Here is a 23,483-nt window from a genome sequence, read left to right as displayed (position 1 = left end):
CTGTTTCGATTTTAGGATCTACCGCTTCGCGATGAGAGGACCTAACGCGCTACAAACACAGTAGAAGGTTGCCATCTATAAACAAAAGTCGTAGTTCTGCAGTCATGCGAGTTGAAAGGTCATGGTATGAGATATACTAATACGAGACTTCACCTGCCGAAGGTCCTCCAATGTTGGAATATCCCTGTGTTAATACGGCGGAAGGAATTGTTGTCACTGTGTATGAAGTTCCAGCCTATCACTCAATGTGCCAGTGATCGCGTGATGACCGCGAGTCTTGCAAGGCGATGATCGAAGACCTTTCATAATAATTGGAACATGCCGCAAGGAGCAGGCCTTGTCGAAGGCGTCGCCAATGTCTGATTCATAGAACCTCATCATGATGAGACCTTCAAGTTGATGTTGGCTGGACAGATCGCTCTCTTTGTCGTCGGATCGCAACAGCGACCGCCTGATCGGAAGTAGAGCAGTGCTTGATTATTATTATCCGCGTAGGGCTGCCTCTGCAATGTGGTATAAGTTACCATGAGTCGTATACTTATGCGATATCCACCTGAAAATGCAAACGTAAATCGCACAAAAATATAGCGTGCAACGTACTGAGTACTGAATAACTAATGATTAACTTGAGGTGCTGTTTCATGAGTCCACTCGCAGTAGACACCGTCGTAGATAGAAGGTCGACAACATATCGGCGGCAGCGCGTTGAACAATACGGGGAAATGTTCTCCATTCACTCTTTATCGTTCTCTTTGCTCCTTTTTTCCACCGCATCGACTGCCCCCATCTCTGAAGCCTGAGTAACAGTTGATGTCGAACTGCTATCCTCGGCCACTTCCTTGGTTTCACTGCTCGCAGCGCCTCCATTTCCCAAAAGCCCCCAAACAATTTTCTCCCTTCCCATCGCCTCCTCCTCAGCCTCTGCCCTCAAAGTCTCCTCTCTCCCATCTCTCGATAGCTGGCGCAATCGTTCAATACTCGTCGATGCCGGTCGGAAGAGCCTGGAGTTGAACGACTGCGCGCCATTCTTGATTTTGTTCTCATCGGCTTCAGGTCCTTCCTCTATCAAACTGTTCTCCTCCATTGCGACACAGCTCTCGTCGCCTGCCACCACTTCACGTAGCCCGCTCACTGCTTCTCCCTCGCTCACAGTCCCATCACCGTCACCTAAAGGAGAAGCGGCATTCTTCCGTCCGCCGAAATCCAGCGCGTTCCACCATGCTTTCATCTCCTCGGGTCCGCTGATATTCGCTGGGAAATTCCACGCGCGGAACTGTCTCTCTTTCGCAGATGCGAGGTTCGCGCGAATTTTGGAGGCTTCCAACGAACTATGCGAGACGGACCAGTGGAGAATCCCTGTAACCCCGACGTCAGGACATACGATGACAGAGCAAGTGAATAGAAAAAGTGAATAGAAAGGAAATAAGAATAACGACGTACAGTTCTCATCAGGCGCGACACCAATCGCTCTCGAGCCCGAGACAGGCTGGCCAGCGACAAAGTTCTGCACCTCTACGTCGATCTGAACAATCGGTGGCTCCTCGGTCTTCGCCTGTCTCTCTTCACCCCCACCCTCTTTCCCTTGCTCCCTGACTTTCTCTTCCTCTCCCTCTTTCAACTCTACTATCACATCCTTTCCCTTCCCTTCTTTCTCCGCGTCCCACTCGACAGGCTCAACCCATATGTTCATCTTCGACGAGCGTTCCCGTGTCTCGATTGTGCATTTCACGCTCTATCCATAGCCACACCAGAGTCACCAAAAAGGTGGACAAGAGAAAGAAACGGGCTTACCCTATTGCCAAACACCACAACGATCTCATCCATCACTTTTTCCAACAGTCTCACGCACTTCTCGAATATACGCGCGCCTCGGGTGGGTGAACTACCTCCGTTAAGAACACCAGCAGGTTTCACATCTGGTCCGAACAACCGCGCGTCCATCTCCTCGAGCGAGACATATTGGAATCCAAAAACGCGAGCCGTGTTGTGATAAGCAACAAACACGCCATCCATGTTACCGATACGGGCTTGGAAGCTAGTAAGCGATGAACATGAGGTCGAGACGGGAGGAAGCGAAAAGAGCGGGAAACTAACACACCTGTATTTCAGAAACGCACTCCGAATTAAATCGTAGTATTCCTTTTCAAAGCTCTCCAATGGCCCGTTCAGCGTGCGAATGAGGTAACCTGAGTTCTCCTGCATCCAACGAACACCGTTAGCCCAGTCCCAGTTCAAAGAATATTACCAAAAGACTGAGCCGAGTTAAGATGCAAATGATGTACTATAATGGATGGCACCCAACCAAAATCAAGAACACGTACCTCAAAATTCAGTAAATCCAGTCGGATGGGCACCGCAGCACGGGTTTTGACATCAAAAACGCCTGTTCCTGGTAAGCGAGGATCCACGCAATCGAGCTGGGAGCGCATCAAAAAGCGGTCACTCTGATCCCGCAATGTCAATCACAAAGTCAACCAGGACAATGTGGACATCATACAACACATACACGAATTGAAAGTGTCAGCGTTCGCTACCCAACATAACACAGGAGAGAAACGCACCTTCGCATACCTATATGCCTCCCTCCTGTTATCCTCCTCACCCTCAGCGGGTGCGGGCGAGGAGCGCAGCAGAGTCTTGAATTCAGGCTCCGGAACTGTCAGGAATTTTTCAAGGAGGGTGCCCTGTGATGCAAACGCAGACATTAGTTATGCGGTACGCTAATCGAAATTTACAACACGAGTGTAAATGAAAATAGAACCAAATGTACCCGCACGACTCACCATCCAAGTCAAAACATTCTTTTCGCTGTCATCCTCGCCGTCCTTGCCGGAGTCGACCGCCCATACGCCATCATTGTACCGTAACACGACTGATACGGGCATGCGCTGGCCTGGGGTAAAGGTCGTCGGCTGTGAACAGATATGTCAGCCGGTATCGGGAAATGGATCAGGAGAACGGGGGAACGTATAGACGCGTCCAGGGACGCGTGTAGTGAAAGTGAAAGGTATGTAGAGACGTCAGCACAAGCACAGACCCCGGATTCAGGGGAGAAAAGCACACATTGCAGAACACAAGAGGTTAGAACTGGGACGTGCGCCCGCAACGCGCAGCCCACGAATTTGGATAAAAGCCGCGCAACAGAGAGAATGATGAAACCCATGCCCAAAAATCAGCCTCAAACAATCACCCACCTCATGCGCAAACGCGCCACTCAAAATACTCGTATCTACACCCTCTCCGCCAGACATGAGGAAGTAAATATGGCTCAGCAGACCAGTCAGGGAAGAGGTAGAGCCAACATATGGTCGGGAGTGGATTTTAGCGAGGGTATGAAGGTCCTATTGGGTGAGTGTGCTCAGACCTTGTGGATTGAAAACAGATCGAACATACGTTGTCATGAGAACTCCTTATGAACCCAGTGACGCGCTCGAACGCGAAATCCGTAACTTTGGGTATGCTCTCAAGCCAGGGCGTGAAATTATATACACGTGAGCGTGGATCTTGGAGCCAGTGCACACCAGGGCTACGAAATCAAGTTATCTTGCCGTTTATAACAGGATGGGGGAGAAAGACACACTTGAACAACACCCTATCAAGCCCATGCGCAAGCCGCGCAATAGGCTTGTGTTCCGAAGGTGGGTCAATATCTGCGCGGCATAAGTATTGAAATCACGTTCAAAACCTTTAAGAATACCACGCACCTTCCAATACGTTATTGATGGAGCTCGGTTTGCTTGATGAAGGAGCATTTAGATCCTGTACGTCATCGAAGAGACCCTCTACGCGGCGGGTATAAGGCAGGGGATGGCGACGGCCCATATGCGGCGGTTGCCCACGTCGCGCAGACCCATTCCTACTTTCTCGTACATCGCCACAGAACGAACCCTGCAATCCATAATTCGCATTCTCCCCAGGTCGAAGCACTGCACACAATGAACCAGAGTCAAATGAGAAATAAAATCACAGTCATGTCACGGGAAACGCACCGTCTTCGCCCCACCCGGTTGTCCAACCATCCCTTTCTGAGTGATTGATCTCCCCAGAGCCCTTCAACAGTAGCTGAAGTACCCCAGTACGCTTCGCGTCGAACCCTGCAAGGGAGGCACGCGCTGATTCCACAGTAGGTCGTGCATTAACGAATTTTATTTTCACTTTCCCCTGCCCCTTCTTTTTCTTTGGCTGCTTGTCTTTTTGTCTTCTCTTCGAAGCACCTGCCACCGGAACGTGGTGAGAGCTTGGGATGTCTGCAGCGCTATCAGATTTTTTCGTGATAATCTCTATGAATGATTCGGCGTCGAAGGAGGACCTGGTGGTATTAGCGTCGGCGTGTTCTTCTTTGGCGTATGAGCTATTTGCGTGGCGGCGCTGGGGTTCACGCCGGCTACGCAGAGAGCGCGAGAGCTTCCCCGCGATGTATCCATGCCCCTGCCCATCCTGTTCTCCCTGTTCACCATCCACCGTTTCCCTACTTGGGCTTTCATCCTTTCCCAGGTCCTGGTTCTGGTTCTGACTTCGAGTTGAGCCGGCGTCCGAGTTGGCATTTAAAACACTCGCAGACACGCCAAACGCTCGTTTTCTGCAGGAGAGTGCACCGATAGCGATGGAGCGTGCATTGTGAAGACGGTGCATCCAAACGTTGCGGTAATAATAGTCGTTGAAGTTCACAGCTTGAGGTTGGTGAAAAGCTTTTTTTATGGGCGCTTATTTACATAAAACTTAGGGTCAGTTACTCGATTGGGAATGGCTTCTCACTCTGCCACTCATAAGTTACAAGATAACTTGTACCTCCACTAACAAAGTATTGTTGCGCGTCGGGAAATTTTGGTAATTCGGGCCCATGTGAGTGCCGTGATGGTATTCGGACCTTTATCCAGAGGTTGTTGCGACAACCGAGGAAGGTTGATGTTATAATAGGGACCAGGCCCACCAGGGTGCTACAAACTCGTCCCACATTCGAAGTTTCAATATTCGATCCACAGAATTACTATGGTCGCACCATCGGGGGACGCCAGCAACAGTCTTACGAGGACTTCGTTGAGGGATCACTTGAACGATGTACCCGCTCGTCCTACGTTCTCTGATGCACTCGAACATCGAGCGTTTATAAAATCCCACCTGGCTCAAGCATACCGTATCTTCGGTGGGTGTATCGTTTCATCGTAACAGGAAGCGCCGTCATCATGAAACGCAACAAAGTATGGCTATGACGCAGGCCTTGCTGGACACATGACTGTTCTGGTAAGAATGATGACACTGATAACATGGTGCACGCGACATCTAATTGCTCTTCCGAAAGGACCCTGCCATGCCAGATTGCTGCTAGATTAACCCCTGGGTAAGTACTTGTCATGCCAAGATCAAAATCATAATATTCACCACTTGCCCCAAAATGTTCACTTCAAGCTCGTCCAGCCTGAGCTCCTCCTTCTCGTAGACCACGAAGGTAAAATACAGGATAAGGAATCTGGGCCTATTCGGTCCCTCAATAGGTCGGCAAACATGATACATTCAGCGATTCATGAAGCTCGCCCAGATGTCATCTGTTCTGCGCATTCGCACACCGCGTATGGCAAGGCGTTCAGCACCCTTGGGGTGCTGCTTGATCCCATTAACCAGGATAGCTGTGCTTTTTATGAGGTATTTGGCGTCCATCGTTCTTAAAAGGGATCTCTCAGCCACGATGGATACTTAGGATCGTGTGTTATTCAGCGAATTTCATGGCGCCGTCGATGACCGTGAGGAAGGACATGCTGTTGTTTGTGGTCAATTAGAAACAGACTTCAAATACCCCCAGTAGTCTGTCTCAGAGGAGGTGAGTACATAACATTAATGGCGAAGAAAAAAAGAAGACTGGTTTTGCGGAAGGCTGTCTGGAATGATGGCATCAGGCTCATCTGGGTGACATGCGAAGCGAGAATTAGTAACGGTTACAAAAAAAAACGAACGCTGAACGCGTCCGAAATTCATGCAAAAAGGCCCTAAACCTGTGTAATATTGCACGAGCCTGAAAACGACGTGTACAGCATGGCCAGCGTACCTGCCGTAGTCCGGCATGCTCACACCATCATACTAGTATACCGGTGCATCGCCAACTGCCTCGATGACTTCGTCAGTTTACAGGCTGCTTGCCAAACATTAGTGCAGCATTTGTCCCAAGAATCTGATGCGGTGCTCTAAGCTCTTCAGCACACTTTTACCTCAGCCTTCACCACAGATGGCTTTAACTTCTCGCCACACGCGATGGCTTGCTTCTTTGGAACCAGTTGATCGATCTCTCCTGGGTCTCGTATCTTCCGTACGAAGGGGTTCTTATGCACGGTTCGCTCACAGCTCACAAACACTGATGCCTAGGTAGTACAAATAGCAATAATCCTTGCCCACCTGCTCGAACTATCAATGATACCACCCGCACGCCACCCGATCTCCTAACACTTAACGTTCTAATAAGCACTTCCGTTTGCGCGCTCATCTTGTTTTGGAGCATCAAGCATGCCGTGGATGTACCACGAGCTGGGCGATAAGTGGACTGCCTGGAAATGCGAAAGAAAGAAGGACTGTCCTCTGCGTCTGTGATCAATGTTGCTTCGTTGAGCACGGCGTTCAGGCTTAGTTCGATGCACGGAGAGATGGATGAGCCTTGGGTATGCAAGCGTATGGAAGGTGAGAGCTACGATACGAGCCTAAGAGGAAACAAAGTAAGTATGTGCATAGTGAGGCGGAATAGAGTATACACACCTCAGTCGCACGTAACGAGACTGAGGTGTGTGGACGGTGGGCTAACCTTAAATATGTAGTGTAAACAGAAAGAGTAAAAGTACTGTAGAATATCTGAGTGATATATCACAATGCTAATATCCTTCCTTAGGCATATACCTCTGACGGATCACCCTTAAGTCTCGATAAAGCGGACATGAGCGCGAACGGGCTCATGCTAGGAGACATGCTAGGAGAGCGTCGGAGGTGCTAAGCACGGAGAGTGGTGATCGGGAGCATTGTGGATTGGGGAGGAGCTTAATTTGTTGTTGCATATCGCGTGTATCCGCTCATAATTTGCAGGGGAATTTGGTTTTCAATTTGAGAGATATTGACAAAGTGATGACATTATTCACGACAGAATTAAATATGCAAAGATGAAATAATTCTCCACTTGCTGCAGTATTAATGACCACTGGAGTGTGGGGGAGACGCACAGCAGAGAAAAAGCACGAGACGAGCCCACAATGGGAAGGGTCGACGTACTGCACCTGGTGTGGTGGTACTAGTAGCAGGGGCAGGTGTCATGGATGTCGAGGCGGTAGCAGGCTGAGAGTGCGATGATGAAGCTTGACCTTGGCATTGTGATTGGCCTTGCTGCTGCTGCGTGGGTTTCGCCTTGGGACGCGGAACAACATACAATGGCTGGACAGAGGTCATCGAACCACGGCAATTGGAAATGCACACGAAGAAAGACAGACCTTTTTGTCCCGTACTGCAGGAACTTCGACAGTGCGAGGACCGCGACGAGAAAAGAGAGACCGCCTTGGGCGCTGCCGAAGTTCGATTGCTTCATTGATGTTGGTTGGAGAATGGCGGAAGAACGAAGAAAGACGGCCAAGGAGTACAACGGGAGTGCCGTCGACACGTACAGAGGGATGGTGATTGGTACCACGCGCTGTAGAGGACTGAGAGAAACAGATCACAGTGAAATAGATTTAGGAAGTGCTGACAACGCACACGAATGTCGCCTCGCGGATCATCGAAAAACCCTCGTTGTAGTCGCTTAAGCTGAGCTGGACGACGCGTAGCATCTCTCTACAATGTTGATCTAAGATGATTGAAAAGGTCGAGAAGCAAGTCACGCACGTCCGTTAACGATTTTCCAGTCGGGGTCTGCAAGTAGGAGATTAGCATTGTCTTTACCGAAAAGACGCGAGACTTACAACCGCATGAGGAATGGACATCAAGCCTTCAAAGCCAGCTTCTTTCAGGACAGCATAGATGTCCCACACGTACACATTTTTGTCCTCACAACCAGTAACTAGCACCTTTCCATCAGGTGACAAGGCTGCGCAACCCAGGATGCCTTTGTGCTGGAGGGGTGGTCCGACTGTGAGGTTCGTGTCGAGATTCCACAGCCGTGCTGTTTCATCTTGTGAAGCGCTTGCAAGGAGGCGGTTGTTGAGAGACAAAGAGATGTCGTTTACAAAGTTTGTGTGACCCTCCCGGAGAATGGCGATCTGCTGCCATGTGCCAGTGTCAAATATCCTAATCGACTCTGATGCGGATATAAGCTTCTTTCTATCCGACGTCCATGCCAAACTCGAAACTATTGAATTATGCTCGAGTGTGGCGAGCAGCTCGCCCGTCCTTGCATCCCATATTTTTGCTGCATTCTTGTATGCTCCACCTGTCGCAATTTTCGTGTTGTCTGGTGAGTATATCACCGCCAACACATACCGGTGCCCGGTCGTGATTGCCAGGACTGTTTCGCCGGTCCTGACATTCCGCACTCTTGCGGTCCCATCAAAGGATCCGCTCACGACTCGCCTACCATCTGCACTCCAGCACACTGAAAATACGATATTAGTGTCTGTCCATTTGGCGACGACCTTCCCCGTCTCGATGTCCCACAACCTCACTCTCCCATCTTCACTTCCGCTTGCAACAGTCTTACTGTCTGGAGACAATGCTATTGTGAGTATTTGTGCTTCATCCCGTCAGTAATGTTCTATATGTTTGCTGCTCTCCAGGTCCCATAGTCGGAGGGAGGTGTCATCCGAAGACGTGATGATACGACGTCCACCAGGCAGGTGCACAACACCTCGTACCCACTTGGTATGACCTCGCATCGTTTGGCGGGGCATGAACGGTGGTGTCTGTTGCTTCTCACTAGTTGGGGAAGACATGGTCGGCGCTCGGGGTCTCGACCACAGCAGATCGTGGACTACGTTTGCGAGAGAAGCTTGTGATTTGGAGCGGGTTATTTGGCAACGGCAAATATCACTGGTGACTCAACGAGCCTACTACATACTTGTCAATACATGCGCACGAGGCCTTGTTCGCGAGGCAGTCTGCTTACAGGAATTCAATATTCCGTTCTGATACGACAGCTTAGGGACTCTGCACGCAGGTGTTGCTGCGGTATAATGCGAGAATTCGCAACAGAACTTTGCGGGAATTCAAAGTTGCTGGTAACCTGCCGGTCAGCTTTGCCTTACAGACGTGCATGGTCACTCACGAGAAGCGCCGTTCAGAAGTTCAGATGGACAACGAGAGGCACAACCTGTAAGCTGAGAAAGTGGGCGTTTGGTTTGGAGTCAAGGAAGTTGGGCACCCATTCGTTTAAGTCGTGTACTGCGGTGCGTGTTCTATATTCCATGTGTTACCCTCGTGTTCGTTGATTCATCAATGTGTACTTGTAGACAAAGCGCTCAAGTACAGCCACTCGCACTACAAGTGTACGTCCTTCTATATGCAAGAGACTATGTGGATGGGTTGTGAAAAACACAAGGTGCTGCACGTCCACATATTTCTTTCAGCCAGTCCATTCCTGTCTTCAGCATGTCTGCAGGCGATGGAGCATGCAGTCACCGCGTCAATACTCAGGCCTGAGTCTTTCATGTCTGAACCTTTTCATACCTCATAACACGCGTGCACTGTACAGGCAAGCCACAGGGTGTGCCCTTCCCTCCTTCCTATTCATCAAATCTCCTTACTTCTCACCTGACAGCCTTGGCTATTATTTCAGTTGTCGGAGCATCAATACATTCGATGTCCCGTAGACCAATGAGCGCCAGTGTAGTCACCACCATTTGTGGCATCTTCTAAGTTCGTTGCACATTGCAACATGAGAGGGATTGAATGCATTCTAATCTTATCAGCCTACCTCTCTTGTAGTCGGAAACAGTGAGATTCGAACCGACCTGATTGTCATTTATGAAGGTCTGCAGCTATCTTTAATACCATTGTGGCTACACTGTTGCTAGTAACTAATGCTCACAAGAACGATTTGCGATGTCTCCCATTGTGGGGTATGCCGCAGCAAGAGTGATATGGTAAGTGACGATGCCGAAGAGAAGAGTACTAAGCTGCATGTTTAGAATTGAGAGTAACAACAAAGGACTCAAGGAACCTCACTGGAGACTTGCGAAGGTTTGTATACTTTCTCGTAGGCTCGTTGGACGAATTTGACCTCGGAAAGAGATCCAGGCATGCAACAAGCAAGTGTCGACGGTCTTGGAAGGTACAATACTAACAGACGCCATTCAAGTCCCGAGGTACGTAGATCAAGCTCGAAGTTCTGTTGCGAGCCATGACGGCTAGGAATAATTAGCTGAATATATTTCTTATTACTCGCCATTTCAAGTTCAGGTACTACACGTTTAGCCTCCCCTGCGGAAATTGGGCTGAGAAGGTCGATGCATGCCTGGCGCGAATCTTCAGCATGTCGAGCCCGAGGAGAAGATCTACGCTGCGGCCCTCGAATATGCGGGCTTCACATTCGAGGAGGATACCTGGGAAATGAGAGGGAAGCAAACTAACCTCTATTATCGTGAGACACCACCCCAGTGCGGAGATGTGGAATTGACGTAGAGGGCTCGTGCACACGAGAGTCAGTCATATTTAGACTTGGCTCGTATCCTCATGCTGTCTGCTTTCGAGAGGATGATTTGGGTTCGTGTATATTGATATTTGTATATCTGCGGACTACTGATACTTCTATCGTACTATGATACCCCGAAATTTGAGCACGAGTGGTACTAGTACGACCTCCTCGACTGCCTATAGATGTTCCATGACAGCGTGTCTCGCCAAGCATTTTGTTTTGGTCTGAGGGTCCGTCTAGGTGTGTTGTGCGGATAGGACTCGTGACTAGATCTATGTGATAGGTACATATAACAGAGTGACGAATACAAAGCTCGTTCGGAGGTGAGCCTACATCTACTGTACCGCATGCCGCTTATCTAGTGGAATGTAAAGGGATCATGGTATGCAAAACAATTCAAGAATCAGTGTGGTCTAGACAGCGAGTAAAATTCATTCCTGATCGTGTCATCAACTCTCTCCGTCGATGGACGGTCCTGAGGGTCAGCAGACCAACATTGCTCCATAAAAGACCAATACTTGTCGAGCGGTGGAGGATAACGAGATCGCAAAGGGTTTGTGAACTTGGCTATGCGTAGGATGATGGCGGCGTCATTCAAGAGGTAATAGTAGGGAATCTTGTTGGTAAGGACCTAGCTAATGATATCATCAAGAGGTTGACATTACCTGAGACATACCTGGAGCATGATTACCGAGCATTTTACATCTGCCATTCATCCCTCCAGCCTCCCTGATGATACCGAGGCTCGTTTGCATTCCATGATGATAGATGATGAGCTACAGACTTTCCAGTTGTCAATCGGGAGTAAAGGTGTCTACGCCCATTGGGTAACAAAGTATGCTGTTCGCAGTGCTCAATGGGTCAAGGCAGGTATTGTGGCTCTGGATATATTTGTTCTGGCCCACCCTGAGATAGCGAGATTGCCAGGAGTATTACTCTCTGTACGTGTTCGTTTATTGGAGATGCAGGAGGATGAGTGTAGACTTTAGAATTACCCTTGTTTCGGTTACTTTTCAGCACACGTAATTATGTTCACAATAGAGTAATAGGTGACTGACCGCTCTGATCTTGTGAGCGTGGATCCACTTTCAACAAAGACGCGGTGCACTTTTGAGGGACCTTTTGACAAGTTTACAGTAATACAATAAGAAGTCTGGTCGGTCTCGAGATTTTGGTTAGTAATCACGTTACAACCTTACGATCCTCTGACAGTTTGACATAGGTTTTGCACCTTATATCGTCCATTGAGATTCGTCACTTCGCATTGAAGTTATACGTTCACCTTGACCATGAGGGTATGATGATCACGCCCCGTTTGATCATATCATTTGCTGAATCCTTGGTAGACCGTCGCTGACTACAACAGGAAACCCGCATAAAAATTAATTGGGATCAGGTTTTGAAAACGGCTTCGTCAATTAGGGACCAACCTTGCACCATCTCAGAAGGCGATAAATTTTCTGGCGGTTGTAACATCGTCAATCGCATCATCTTCGAGGACGGCACAGTCTGGGCTCTTCGTGTTCCATATGACGAGACGCCCTCGCCCATTGAAGCTACAGTGACCACGATGCGCTATGTGCACAGCATTATACCCAGTATACCTGTTGCCACCGTACATGCTTGGTCGGATAGCAAGGATGGTGATGGCATAGGGACACCCTATATACTGCTGGATTGGATTGATGGCAGGACGTTGGAATGGAATGCAAGGTTCCCACCACCAGCTGCGAGAGGAAAAGTCCTGGCTCAGCTGGCGCAATACACCGCAGACTTGCTGGCGCGCACTCTCATGCATGCCAACGCTCAGTCAACACTGAGATGGATACTCAGGAGAATCGACCCCCGCCTCACACGCATCTTCACTGGTGATCTCTCTGCATTCGACCCCATCGATTGCCTGATCTTTCGTGCCATGGCCGAAGAAAAGTATTTTGTCCCGTCCTTGGACACCTTCCCATTTCCACTGATGCACACTGACCTTAACCAAATGAATGTCCTTGTTGACGACGATTTCAACATCACTGGGTATGAAATACTTGTTAATATGGGCAATTTCATGTGGCTGACAATCTTATCAGAATCTTAGATTGGGATGAATGGGCTTGTCGATTACCCTTGCAATGCGCCGTGATGTGCCCAGCAATGATCGCTGTTGGCAACGATCCCCTGCATGACGAAATTTTCCGCGAGGACCGTCTGGTATTCACCGAGCATTTTACGTCTGCCATTCATCCCTCCGGCCTCTCTGATGATATCAAGGCTCGTTTGCCTTCCCTGATGATAGATGATGAACTACAGACTTTTCAGCTGTCAATCGGAAGTAAAGGTGTCTACGCCCATTGGGTAACAAAGTATGCTGTTCGCAGTGTTCATTGGGTCAATGCAGCTATTGTGGCTCTGGATTTATTTGTTCTGGCTCACCCTGAGATGGCGAGTTTGTCGGGAGTACTCTCTGCACGTGTTCGTTTATTGGAGATGCAGGCAGATGAGTGTAGACTTTAGAATTTGGCTGTCGCAGGTCTCTACCCTTGTTTCGGTTACTGTTCAGCACATTCAATTATGTTCAATGTAGGGCTCTGTAGGGCAGTACGTACGCGACTGACCACTCTTGCGGACAGTGTTTTGCTAAAGAAATAATACGAGGTGCCTTGGCCATTCAAAGTTGACTACTTATTTAAAGTTAAGCATCAAGCTTCGAGTCCTGTGCAAGACCAGTGTAGTTCCCACGCATCAAGAAGCGCCGCGCTCAATGAACGGTCGACCATGTTGTCGTCATTACCATGACTTTCATATCTTCGGTGCTCTCCTGGTTCAGTAGGTAAGCCAGCCTCTCCTTACAGCAGCAAAATCTTCAAATTCTGCAGCATATTCTTCTCCAAAGCCGCTGAAATATCCGTGGTTGGGCTCCAAGTGCGTGGGTCCATACATTATGATTCAAGAAATGCATACTGACACGCCTTCACGAAGGCTTCTGGAAAGACATCATTTGTGAATGTCATTGGCTCGGGACAGGTGCGACTGTGTTTTATCATTGGCTTCTCCTTTACCCAAGCGGCCCACCCCACTTAGTGGTCAGAAGACGTCGTCCCCACCGTTGCGTTCAACTATCGCAAGGTACGCAAAGGCGCGGTGACCCTGAAGATATGGGATGTCGCAGGACAGCCGAAGTTTCGCTCAATGTGGGAGCGCTATTGTAATGGAGTCGATGCTGTCGTGTACGTCGTCCGCTTGTTTGCGTTTGATAGGTGGTTTCATGCTCCCTCGTTACAGATTCGTGGTTGATTCGGCTGATGTAGGCTATGCTGTGCAATTGGTGGTTTCAGTTCTAACGCCGATGCTGCTTAAAGCAAGAGAAGTTTGATACGGCGCGCTTTGAATTGCACCAGCTATTAGCGCAGCCGAGTCTAGCAGGTGTTCCTCTCTTAGTGGTGAGCTTACTACCTCAGAACATCTATAGGATTGCTTACTTTGATACAGCTTGGAAACAAGAATGACATCCCCTCACACGCATCTGTCAAGGATCTTATACGCGACCTGTGAGTAGAGTATATTCAATACCGCATTCCCACTCATTTTCGAGTGAAGTCAACTGGACAAGATACAAGACCGTCCAGTCTCAGTAAGTCTTATAACTATTGCATATTTTCAACGCACTAATTACATATTGTACCAGTGCTATTCGGTGAGACTTTTCATCCTAGCTGCCGTGTGCGCTAACGCTCTACCAGTGTTCGATGAAAAGCCAACATAATTTGTGCGTTCCAGTTCTCTAATTCATGAATTCATTTTGATCCTCAAATTCTTGACTAATTGTATGACCATCTATTATAGGGATATAGTCCTCCGCTGGCTCTCAGATCGTGGTCATTAGGCTCAGCACAACCTCGAAGGTGCTATCCCGACTCACCGCATAGTTTATGGACCACAGTCAACTTCACCCCATTCTAGGCATCTAGTAGGATCGATATATTGTGCAATATCGCATTAATATACTTTGATGAGATCACGCGCGGCTTGAGAAGGCACGGGGAAGAACTATATCGGGTTTTGGTTTTCCGGAACAATTTGAATCTGTGACGCCTGGCGCAGTTCATCCCTGCGCTTGCATCACCACTGAATGGCATCTGATCTGAGCACACCAGGACGGGATCGCCCACGTCACTCAGTTTTCCAAAACGCTCCGGAAAGTCATCCAGCGGCTTATTCAATTCATTTTGACTACCATTACGTACTTATGGCAGTGACGTAGACGAACATGACCTTGCCATCCACACCCCATGATGCTTATGACTTGCACTCCAATGGAAGTTATGGAACACACAAACCTCAGGGTGGTATGCCATGTGGGAGTATTTGCATGCATTTGATAGTTTTAAGTAAGTAAGGTGAGTGGTTTCAAGTTTTGTGTGTGTGGAGTTTCGGACAGTCCGTAAGTGTGTACGTATACAATACAAAATACAATTGCCAAGCACACGGAGCTCGGGGCGGGGCTGCAGGGCTTCTATACTCCAGTCAGATGCCACCGCGCAAGCGCAAAACCGAAGTCCGTATAGCGAACTTGCGGAAGAAAAGGAAGATAGGTGACGATCAATCGACAGGCCAGAACAGAAATGTAAGACTTTCATTCTTATCCCAGTCCATGAACATGACAGTGAACGATTGAACACAAGACGCGTGTGGAGCATTCTTCACGAGCGATGCATGCGTCAAGCGCTATTCAGGACGTTCCAGAAAGTGCCCAATACCTGGTGATAGAGCCCTGCACACCCCGACACCTAAGGAGCGCTTTAAACCACTGGTTTGGAGACGCAGAGGCAGGGGCAAAGACTCACCCCGCTGCAGTGTTCTTTGGAGAACCTTTGAGTTCTCCGGTTCACGAACTTCCCCCGGCACAAAGTACCGCCTATGAAGACATGTCTGGGGATGCTATACATTGGGAACATGCTGCGCAGGAAGTCCTTCATTGGCCTGTCAGAGACATTCCTGGCGTAGTGGGCACACAACTACCAGCTGCCCCAGTTTCAAATACGGCGAGTTTTGCCCCGATGCCATGGATGGTTGGTAATTTACAAGAAAGATCACAGGCGTCCGCATGGGAACTCCCTCACACCTTAGATTTGTCGCATCTGACTGCCAGATCTGGTACTTGACCATACCGCTGAAACGGCGATACACAAGCTTGGTTGAGCTCAAACTTGCTCCTTATAGTTACCTACAGACACTGTAAAATAATGACAGCTCCTCCCTCCTCTCGAGGTCAGGTTGCGAGGTAAATATCTAGCATGTCCATGATGCGCAACTTTACAGGCGAACATGAAATCTAATGTGTCGGATCCTATGAAATACGCACCCTCAGTATTAACCCATCGCGTGAACCCAGGTCTCGCCCGACCTCAAATGAAAGCCAATACAAATAAGGACGTAGCCACCATTCCCGCAATCCTCCACCCTCCACTGACATACAAGCTGCGAGCACCACTGATCACCTCCAGCCCATACGTCGAACCATTCCAGCAGTATCGCTCAAAGCAGCTGGAACACACCCCACTTCTCTCAACCCCACTCCTATTCCGCGCGCGGTCCACAACTCCGCATGCAAGGCATGCGGGCCACTCAGGGTCGATCGCACTACTTGCGTTTGCTGGGTTTCCTTGCGTAGCGATTGTGTAAGTCTGGTCGAGGAACCCTTGCATTTGTGCGGTTGTGACGTTATTTGGCGCAACATTCGTCAGTGGTGTCTCGCCATTCCTTGGTGGACCACCATTTGCTAAATAAATTATCAACGGTGCCTCCGTGCTGGAATCGCATCCGAAGAAAGTGGGCCTCGTAGAGAGGTTCTGTGTAATGAACTCGGAGACATTGGTTGGGACAGGAGGGAACGAGTATGCGGTGGGGAAGAGTGCGTTGATGCGGTTTTGCGTGTTCTGACGTCCTTGCTCAGCACACGGAAAATAAACGCGAAGAAGTTGACTTACAATCAGAGACCCACCAGCGGACCAATATGCATTTCCCCAGTCTTGGTTCTTAAGTTGTATGTTAAGGAGTGGATCAAATGGGTAATAAAACGACCCACAGAGTCAATGGCAAAAATGGTGTCAACCCCTCTTGCCTTGACCAGCAAAGGTTGAATCGGGACGGCTTCTCCGTCACTTCCGCCGTCGGACATCGCGATTACTGTTTCTCCGGCGTCAACGAACGTGCCCTCTGTAGTGGGACCATGGAAAGAGTTTGGGAAGAGCGTGCCATCGAGGACGACGTTGGTTTGAGGAAGTGTACTATTGAGAGCCTCGATGATGGGGTATATCGATGAGGCTTCGAAGGTCGATTCCTGTCCATAGATTAGCCAAGGCGTATGCGACTATCCAAAGGAAGTTTCCACCGATGTATTATAAAACGTATTCCAATCACCGGAAGCTCCCATGACAAGGCCACTCTGATCATAATTAGTGACACAGATGGACTCATTCATCGTTCCAAGATATTTCATAGGCGTAAAGGCTGCAAGGGTAGGATCATATGATCCCATTTCATCTGAAACTCAAGCTAAGCAAGAGGACTGCATACCACCCACAGTACTTACAAACGTTGAACTCCATGATGGGATTGGAGGTTGGAACAATGAAGCTCGAATTTGGGATGACGGTGGACATATTTCCGTTGGGAGACAACAGTGTTGCAACGAGAATGGGGAACGGTTGCTCGTATGACATGAAAGTTGAGCTACAAAGATGGATGATCGTCATCCAAAATGTCAACGATGAGTCACAACCTACACTTACACATTTGCAACGCCTGACCAGGTATATCCTGCTCCATGCGCCAACGAATCGTCAAAGAAATTGCCAAGGTCAGTGCCGTTCACGAAATGACGTCCGTTGTCGCGCGCAATCACATCCACATAAGAAACAGCAAAGCCTGCCTCAAACTTCCCGCGCACTTCCTCGATGAGCACCTGGAGATACTCGCTGTTCTGAGTCGCGTTGGTGAATGGCGCCTCTTGGTTGATCTGCGACAACCATCCGCCCCATGTATATGTGGGGTCTGTCGAATTCGTGCCAAAAGCTAGGACATCCATGGTAGGGAAGTTGGCCTGAGCCAACGATCCTACCAGATTCGAGCCACCAGAGAGACCTGTAAGGTACTGGGCTGCCTGAAGCAACCCACCCGTACCCAACGCAACAGACATGTCATACCGACCATCCAGTACATTCAGAACACCAGCACCAAACATCGTAGCTCTCCACCCTCCACCGCTACACGCGATTCCCAGGTTGGGATAATCCGCGATGCCGCTGCTGTTGCCACTGAGGATGCCGGAGACATAGGAAGGTAACGACGCGTTGGTAGCCTCGATATTGGAGAGATAGGTCTTCCAAGCATTAGGTGAGACATTTGATTTGCGGGCGCTGATGTACGCAGCTTCTTGAGGACTTAGAGTCTGATTGCCAGCAGCACTGAAGCCCGCTTGCCGAACAAGGTTGAACCCGCTCGGGCATGCGCCATAAACAGGGGTATATGCAAGGCTCGCTGCACTCTGTGCCACAACGAGTAGGGGCAGTGACGATACGACAAGGATAGTGGCAAGCATCGTTGAAGGGGCTTATCGCCCCGCCAGGGTCAACGTTATAAGCATTCCGCTACGAGGATCCCGCGGGGCATGGAGAAACCAATGGAAGAGTGGGCAACATGTGATACGACCTCTGAGGTTGAAACGATTTTCTTCCGATAATTCAGCGACTTATCGCAGCTCGAAGGATGCGAGGGGTCCGCTTTGTCAGAAGCATTGCCATTGACCTGGGTGCAGAGCACTCCAATATAAAGAGCTAGCATTAGTGGTACTCAGCTGGAAAGACAAATACCGCCCGAAAATATCGCGGTAAAAATCACCAGTCCTTTGTCGTTCTCCCATTGATCGGTATTTACACGGCTCCACTAGGAAAAACTCGTAACGGAAGTTGGAGATGGCCACTGTAAATATTATTGATGAAGCGGTCCGTGCAGTAACGCATGACAAACGGATATCAACGGATGGACGGTCCGATCAGTATCAATTAGATTTTGACGGTTAGCGTGACAAAAACATCAACTAGTGAGAATAAGACATTACATCATTCATCAGATGATGCAACGCATTTGGGAAGCCAAATCTGACTGTGTGGTCAATCACCGATCAAGTTTTGTTTGATGCGCGTGGGGTAACCATCACTGTTAGTGGTTATGTAATATACGAAATGGAAGAACTCACTTGAGCTCCTGTATAAGCAAGCGCGGATTCAACTCGACAAGACATGTATGCATTCGCCGAATATTGTTCCCACCGCAAGTTTCCCGCAGTAAGCGCGCAGTACGAACAAAACGGCACATGTATAAGCCTGCAGCTCAACACCAAGGAATCTGGAAAGATAGTCGTAACTAAAGAACAGTTCGACCGACGCGTATGTGCTCCCTAATCCTCTTCCATCCGTTCTTCAGTTCCACCTTCCTGTCTTGCTTGCTCAGCAATAGCAGCTAGGAACGCAGCAACACCCGTCGCAGCACTCTCAGGAAGACCAAGGCTCCTCACAAAGTCGCCGAGGGCGCCCGTCCGAAGTGCCCGATCAAGCTGCGCCACAGCTGAGCGGAAAGGTTGAGAGTTGGTCGTACGCTGCAATATTTGTATCACTTGTTGCGGGGTGGCATCTGACGATGGGAGAAGTTCAGGGGGTAGATGAGGGAAGAGAGATGGGAGGAGTTCAGGGTGTGATCGGAAGAGCTGAAGCAAATTTTGGGAGGACAGGACGTCCGTCAACCAAAGTTCTATGGAAATCGTCAGCTATGATGTAGCCTGATTGAAAAATTTAGAGACCATCTTCACTCGGGAAACCGGTCATTGAGCTAACAAGCCCACGAAGTTGCTCAAGTTGTTCTGGGGTGGTACCTGCTGGAGCGTTCTGCTGTCTAGATATCAAAAGGTACCTATTAATTGTCCGTTTGGTATTATTATGCGAACGAATAACCTACGCCGTGGACGGTTGAGAGGTAGATGCACCAACAGCAGATGAAGAGGCTTCCGACGCTGGATAAATGTTTCGAGCATCCCAGATAGCGACGATGTTGGGATCAGCAAGGGTTCTGTTCAAATTCGTCACGAATTCCTCATCGCGGCGGGTTGACGAGTCCTGCAAGACTTTCAGATCTGCGTCAAAGCAGTCGGTGCTACAAAATCACCTGTAGCCAGAACTGACATATATAAACAGATGTTAACTGATGAAAAAACAAGTAAGTGCGACACACGTACGAAATGTTTTTGGTCAGAGCTCTCGAATTTAAGGACATAGGTCCTGCCCCAGCTACTTTGCGGGACCTGTTCGAATTTCGCATCACCAGGAAACAAGATGAGATCCTCGCCAACTTCCCCTGTCGTACGGTCTTTCCACATGAAGTGTATGAGCCCGTCCTCATTGGTCAAGACAACAACCGCGCCCTTGGTGGGGGAGGCATCGACGAAGTTGGTTCCAGCGCGTCGAAAAGCACGACCAGCCTTGAAAGCAAGAATGGTACTAGGACTAGTCAGATTGACTGACATTGTCAACGCTATAATTCTGAAGCTGCTGCAAAGATTGTTCCAACTTGGTGGAACGACTACGACGCGTATGTGTGTCGGAGTTTGGAAATCATCTGGGCGCCGACTTGCCACCAGTACAGCTCTTCATAATATTCCATTGTCCATGTCCAAGGACCAAGTGCCAGTAAGTTGGGCCTGCGATGCGAGGGAACTACATGGACGTTCGACACACGAAACGACGTAGGATGCAACGCGGTAAGTAATACTAGTGATTGTCGCCGCGCGGCTCGTCTCATCACTAGAATTCTTCATTTACTTCTAGTGATAATTCTTTATGATGATAGTATCACAGAGGATCACAATATTTGTTCGATGCAGTGATCCATCGCCCATACTTAGGCCGTCGTTCGAGAGTAGGATCCGCGAATCATCTTGTAGATGGATAGGGTAGTATAGGATCGAATGATCATAACCGCAGTGAAGAACTTCGCCTACTATTGAAAGCCAACTCAAATGCAGGGAGGTGAACTCGAAGCGGATGCGAGGCCTATTAGGATGTGTTGAGTATCTGGCTAAGTTACCTGTTCTTGATCTTGCAGCAAATCTCGACATATAAGCACTGACGCAAGAGTTCCATGATAATGCACGCATTGTTGACGGGTGCCTTCTGAACGGACGCACTAAGTATGAGTGCGTTCTCCTTGACATAGCTCATTGTTTTGACTGACTTTAATTTAGATTTTGCGCGCGCGCGCGAATGAAGTCGACATCTTTTTGGTCCATCTGCAGCATTCATATCTCATGAAGACACAGTTGGTCTTAGATTGTTCGCATGCTTACGGCATTGGAGAAAGTAGGTGATGTGCATTGTGTATTGTAGGAGTTACATTATAACGGTATGGAACTGATATGATGACTATTTTCACTCAGCCGACATCGGATTCTATTAACTATCCCTTCTCAACTCTTCAGTTTCTTCTGCCGACTGCACCAGTCCGCGGTGTAAGGGCCCCAACGCATCTCGTTTTATGCCAGAGAGGTTCATGGACGTCAGGCGCATTGACGAACGATGACCCTGCGGGATATATTTTTTGCTTGGGCCGACGCGGATGCCCAGGTGGGTCGATTTTTTTCATCGCCCTATAGCATGTAACGAATCAATGCATCCTTTTATCAGGCCGGTATGCTGCTGATGCCTCTTTGTGGTCTGCTATTGTGACCATGTTGGCCACGGTGGATTTTTCTTTCGCCAGAGATGACCAGAGCAAAGTGATCGACTTTACCCCTCAATTCACGACGGGACTTCTTCAGTACTTGATTTCCTTGTGTCATTCTACCCTCCCGTGTCTAACAATTTCATCCCTTTAGCTCCGTTATGGTCTTCCCTTGCAATATTTCCCCACGTTCTCATGTTCATTCAGGACTTGTGGATATCTTCCAAACTGGAGTATAACAAGTATACGTCTATCTTTCCTTCTTACTTGAGGCACACCAATCAGTTAAACCGCATTGTCTTTTGCGTCCGCTTTCCGCCTTTTCAGTGTACCTGTACAGTACTCATATATGAATAATTATGTGACAACCGACCCTTTTCCCACTCATCACTTTACCTCGGTTATGGTCGTCCCTTGCAGTATTCACTGCTTCTCATATCCGTCACGCAGGCCTTGTGAATGCTTAACGACCTGGTGCTATCGGAGCAGTTGAGAGTGGGTGACTTCAATTTAGATCTTGCGCGTGCAGCGTTATGTTGACACAAGTTGGTCTTAGATCGCATTTTGGTATGCAAGTGGCAATGGAGAAAGCAATGTGCATTGTGTTATGAAAGATGATGGCGCTACACTACAACGGCATGGACTCGGAACTGATATTTTCACGCGGTCGAGTCCCGGCGACATCAAACTCTGCTGACTATCCCTTCTCAACTCTTCCGAAGTCTCTCCTCTACTAGTACTACCGGTCCGCGGTGCAGTATGGATAGTCATCTCCCAGCGCGGTTGTAAGGTCCTTTTGGTGCTTTATGGCATGTGTAGCCCACTATTGTCGCCATCATGTTGGTCACAGTGAACATTTGTTCCGCCGAAAATGACCAGGGCGAAATGATCGACTTCACCCCCAACATACCTTAACGCACGAAGGGACTCACTCGTTGAGGCTACATATATTCGCGATATAGAGTTGGCATGGCCGGACAGCCTGAGAATATGTGGCTTCTGCATCCTCCAAATTTGACTCTACATCGTGTGTAAACTACAACAGCACGAATCCGATGTGATGCTGGAGTGGGCTACTCCCGAGCTCTGGCCCTGGACTCTACGAGTCAAATAAGTTCTGCGGGAGACTTTATGATGGTACCTCATGTTACCCCTTGGTATTCTCCCTCGCTGAGGGATCTCACCTATACCGATGATGGACTTACAAGATCTTAGCAACCAGGGGTATACTAAGTACCTGATCCCAGGTTTACTCGAGGTAATGGTTAAGTCCTCGCAGCTGATATCTCATTTCCTCCGCACTGTGCTTGCGACACTGGAGAAAGTATATAATGTTGGTTACCACTGATGCCGGATTGTTCGACCGTTCAACGTTGCAACCTTTGCGTTTGCTTTCAAGTTGTGCACTTACTAAGAACAGTGGCATTGGCAAAAGATACCGGCTGCCTCCTGCCAGGACCTGCTTCGCTGGGCAGTTGACTTATTTTAAGGGAACTGTGTCATTCGACACACGATAGAAAATAGTAAGTAATTTCCGCTACGTTGCTGATTAGTGTTATCACCAGGATTTTACTGGCTTCTAGTAAATAATTATTTGTACACAATGTTCGATGTATCATCACCCATGTTGTCGTCCGAAAAAAGGATCCGCGAGTTATATCGCTGAGATGGAAAGGGCAATATAGAATAATTAATTGAATGATCACAATGGAGGTGGGGAAATGTCAGTCCTGTGACTCCTGTCAAACACGTGAGACTTCGGCTATGCACCCCACCACCCTACTCGAATGCAGGGAAGTGAACTCGAAGCGAATGTAAGGCATGTGAGGCCTGGGATACTTTGAGTATCTCTAAGTACTGTAATACGTGGGTTTTGTCTAGACTCTACACTTCAACGGCGTGGAGCGATATGACGACTACTTTTACTCAGCCGACATCGAATTTTATTCATTCTCAACTCCTCAGTCTCTTCTGCCGACTCCAACAGTCCGCAGTGCAATAGGGATAATTATCTCCCAGTGCGTTTGTAAGATCCATTTCGCGCTTCACGTGTAGTCTGCTCTTTTGACCATGTTGTCCACCCTGGACATTTCTCCCGCCATAGCTGACCAGGGCGAAGTGATTAGGCGCCACC

General features: G+C 48.7%; 7 protein-coding genes across 7 annotated transcripts; 4 read left to right on the top strand and 3 right to left on the bottom strand.

The window, feature by feature from the left end:
• Positions 1-557: 557 nt before the first annotated feature.
• Positions 558-4,663, bottom strand: EDB91DRAFT_650032 (mitochondrial protein Pet127-domain-containing protein). Its single transcript, XM_041327991.1, has 12 exons — positions 3,990-4,663; positions 3,705-3,926; positions 3,581-3,650; positions 3,394-3,526; positions 3,195-3,341; positions 2,784-2,912; positions 2,562-2,684; positions 2,322-2,444; positions 2,099-2,196; positions 1,792-2,035; positions 1,441-1,732; positions 558-1,356 (listed from the first exon to the last, which is right to left on the bottom strand). Exons 1-12 carry the CDS (start codon positions 4,630-4,632, stop codon positions 734-736), a joined length of 2,847 nt encoding a protein of 948 aa, XP_041174138.1. The 5' UTR covers positions 4,633-4,663; the 3' UTR covers positions 558-733.
• A 326-nt stretch (positions 4,664-4,989) lies between these two features.
• EDB91DRAFT_1226245 (class II aldolase/adducin N-terminal) lies at positions 4,990-5,930 on the top strand (the record flags this gene model as incomplete). The annotated part of the gene is made up of 5 exons (XM_041320983.1): positions 4,990-5,154; positions 5,200-5,235; positions 5,344-5,640; positions 5,696-5,815; positions 5,869-5,930. 4 exons carry the CDS (start codon positions 4,990-4,992, stop codon positions 5,798-5,800), a joined length of 603 nt encoding a protein of 200 aa, XP_041174137.1. The 3' UTR covers positions 5,801-5,815; positions 5,869-5,930.
• A 5,341-nt stretch (positions 5,931-11,271) lies between these two features.
• EDB91DRAFT_1251508 (kinase-like domain-containing protein) lies at positions 11,272-13,093 on the top strand (the record flags this gene model as incomplete). Its single annotated transcript, XM_041323391.1, has 4 exons — positions 11,272-11,529; positions 11,811-11,930; positions 11,985-12,616; positions 12,670-13,093. 4 exons carry the CDS (start codon positions 11,272-11,274, stop codon positions 13,091-13,093), a joined length of 1,434 nt encoding a protein of 477 aa, XP_041174136.1.
• Positions 13,094-13,371: 278 nt separating this feature from the next.
• Positions 13,372-14,462, top strand: EDB91DRAFT_1084536 (Arl8a protein; the record flags this gene model as incomplete). Its single annotated transcript, XM_041315784.1, has 11 exons — positions 13,372-13,409; positions 13,456-13,501; positions 13,559-13,603; positions 13,661-13,806; positions 13,862-13,883; positions 13,939-14,019; positions 14,069-14,127; positions 14,177-14,210; positions 14,265-14,273; positions 14,320-14,345; positions 14,423-14,462. 11 exons carry the CDS (start codon positions 13,372-13,374, stop codon positions 14,460-14,462), a joined length of 546 nt encoding a protein of 181 aa, XP_041174135.1.
• A 470-nt stretch (positions 14,463-14,932) lies between these two features.
• EDB91DRAFT_1084535 (uncharacterized protein) lies at positions 14,933-15,741 on the top strand (the record flags this gene model as incomplete). The annotated part of the gene is made up of 4 exons (XM_041315783.1): positions 14,933-14,967; positions 14,992-15,020; positions 15,061-15,203; positions 15,262-15,741. 4 exons carry the CDS (start codon positions 14,933-14,935, stop codon positions 15,739-15,741), a joined length of 687 nt encoding a protein of 228 aa, XP_041174134.1.
• Positions 15,668-18,561, bottom strand: EDB91DRAFT_649445 (lysophospholipase catalytic domain-containing protein). The gene is made up of 6 exons (XM_041327988.1): positions 17,371-18,561; positions 17,172-17,311; positions 16,971-17,122; positions 16,665-16,919; positions 16,567-16,614; positions 15,668-16,515 (listed from the first exon to the last, which is right to left on the bottom strand). Exons 1-6 carry the CDS (start codon positions 18,177-18,179, stop codon positions 15,985-15,987), a joined length of 1,935 nt encoding a protein of 644 aa, XP_041174133.1. The 5' UTR covers positions 18,180-18,561; the 3' UTR covers positions 15,668-15,984.
• On the bottom strand, positions 18,562-20,250 carry EDB91DRAFT_649735 (adhesion regulating molecule). The gene is made up of 6 exons (XM_041327990.1): positions 19,869-20,250; positions 19,799-19,810; positions 19,592-19,749; positions 19,446-19,528; positions 18,837-19,387; positions 18,562-18,742 (listed from the first exon to the last, which is right to left on the bottom strand). The coding sequence occupies exons 1-5, from the start codon at positions 20,154-20,156 to the stop codon at positions 19,038-19,040; spliced, it is 891 nt and encodes a 296-aa protein (XP_041174132.1). The 5' UTR covers positions 20,157-20,250; the 3' UTR covers positions 18,562-18,742; positions 18,837-19,037.
• Between the last annotated feature and the right edge of the window lie 3,233 nt (positions 20,251-23,483).

This window comes from Suillus paluster (assembly GCF_016628075.1).
Source record: "Suillus paluster strain FC165 chromosome Unknown EDB91scaffold_55, whole genome shotgun sequence".
NCBI lineage: Eukaryota > Fungi > Basidiomycota > Agaricomycetes > Boletales > Suillaceae > Suillus > Suillus paluster.
This window is presented reverse-complemented; position numbering and strand designations above follow the sequence as displayed.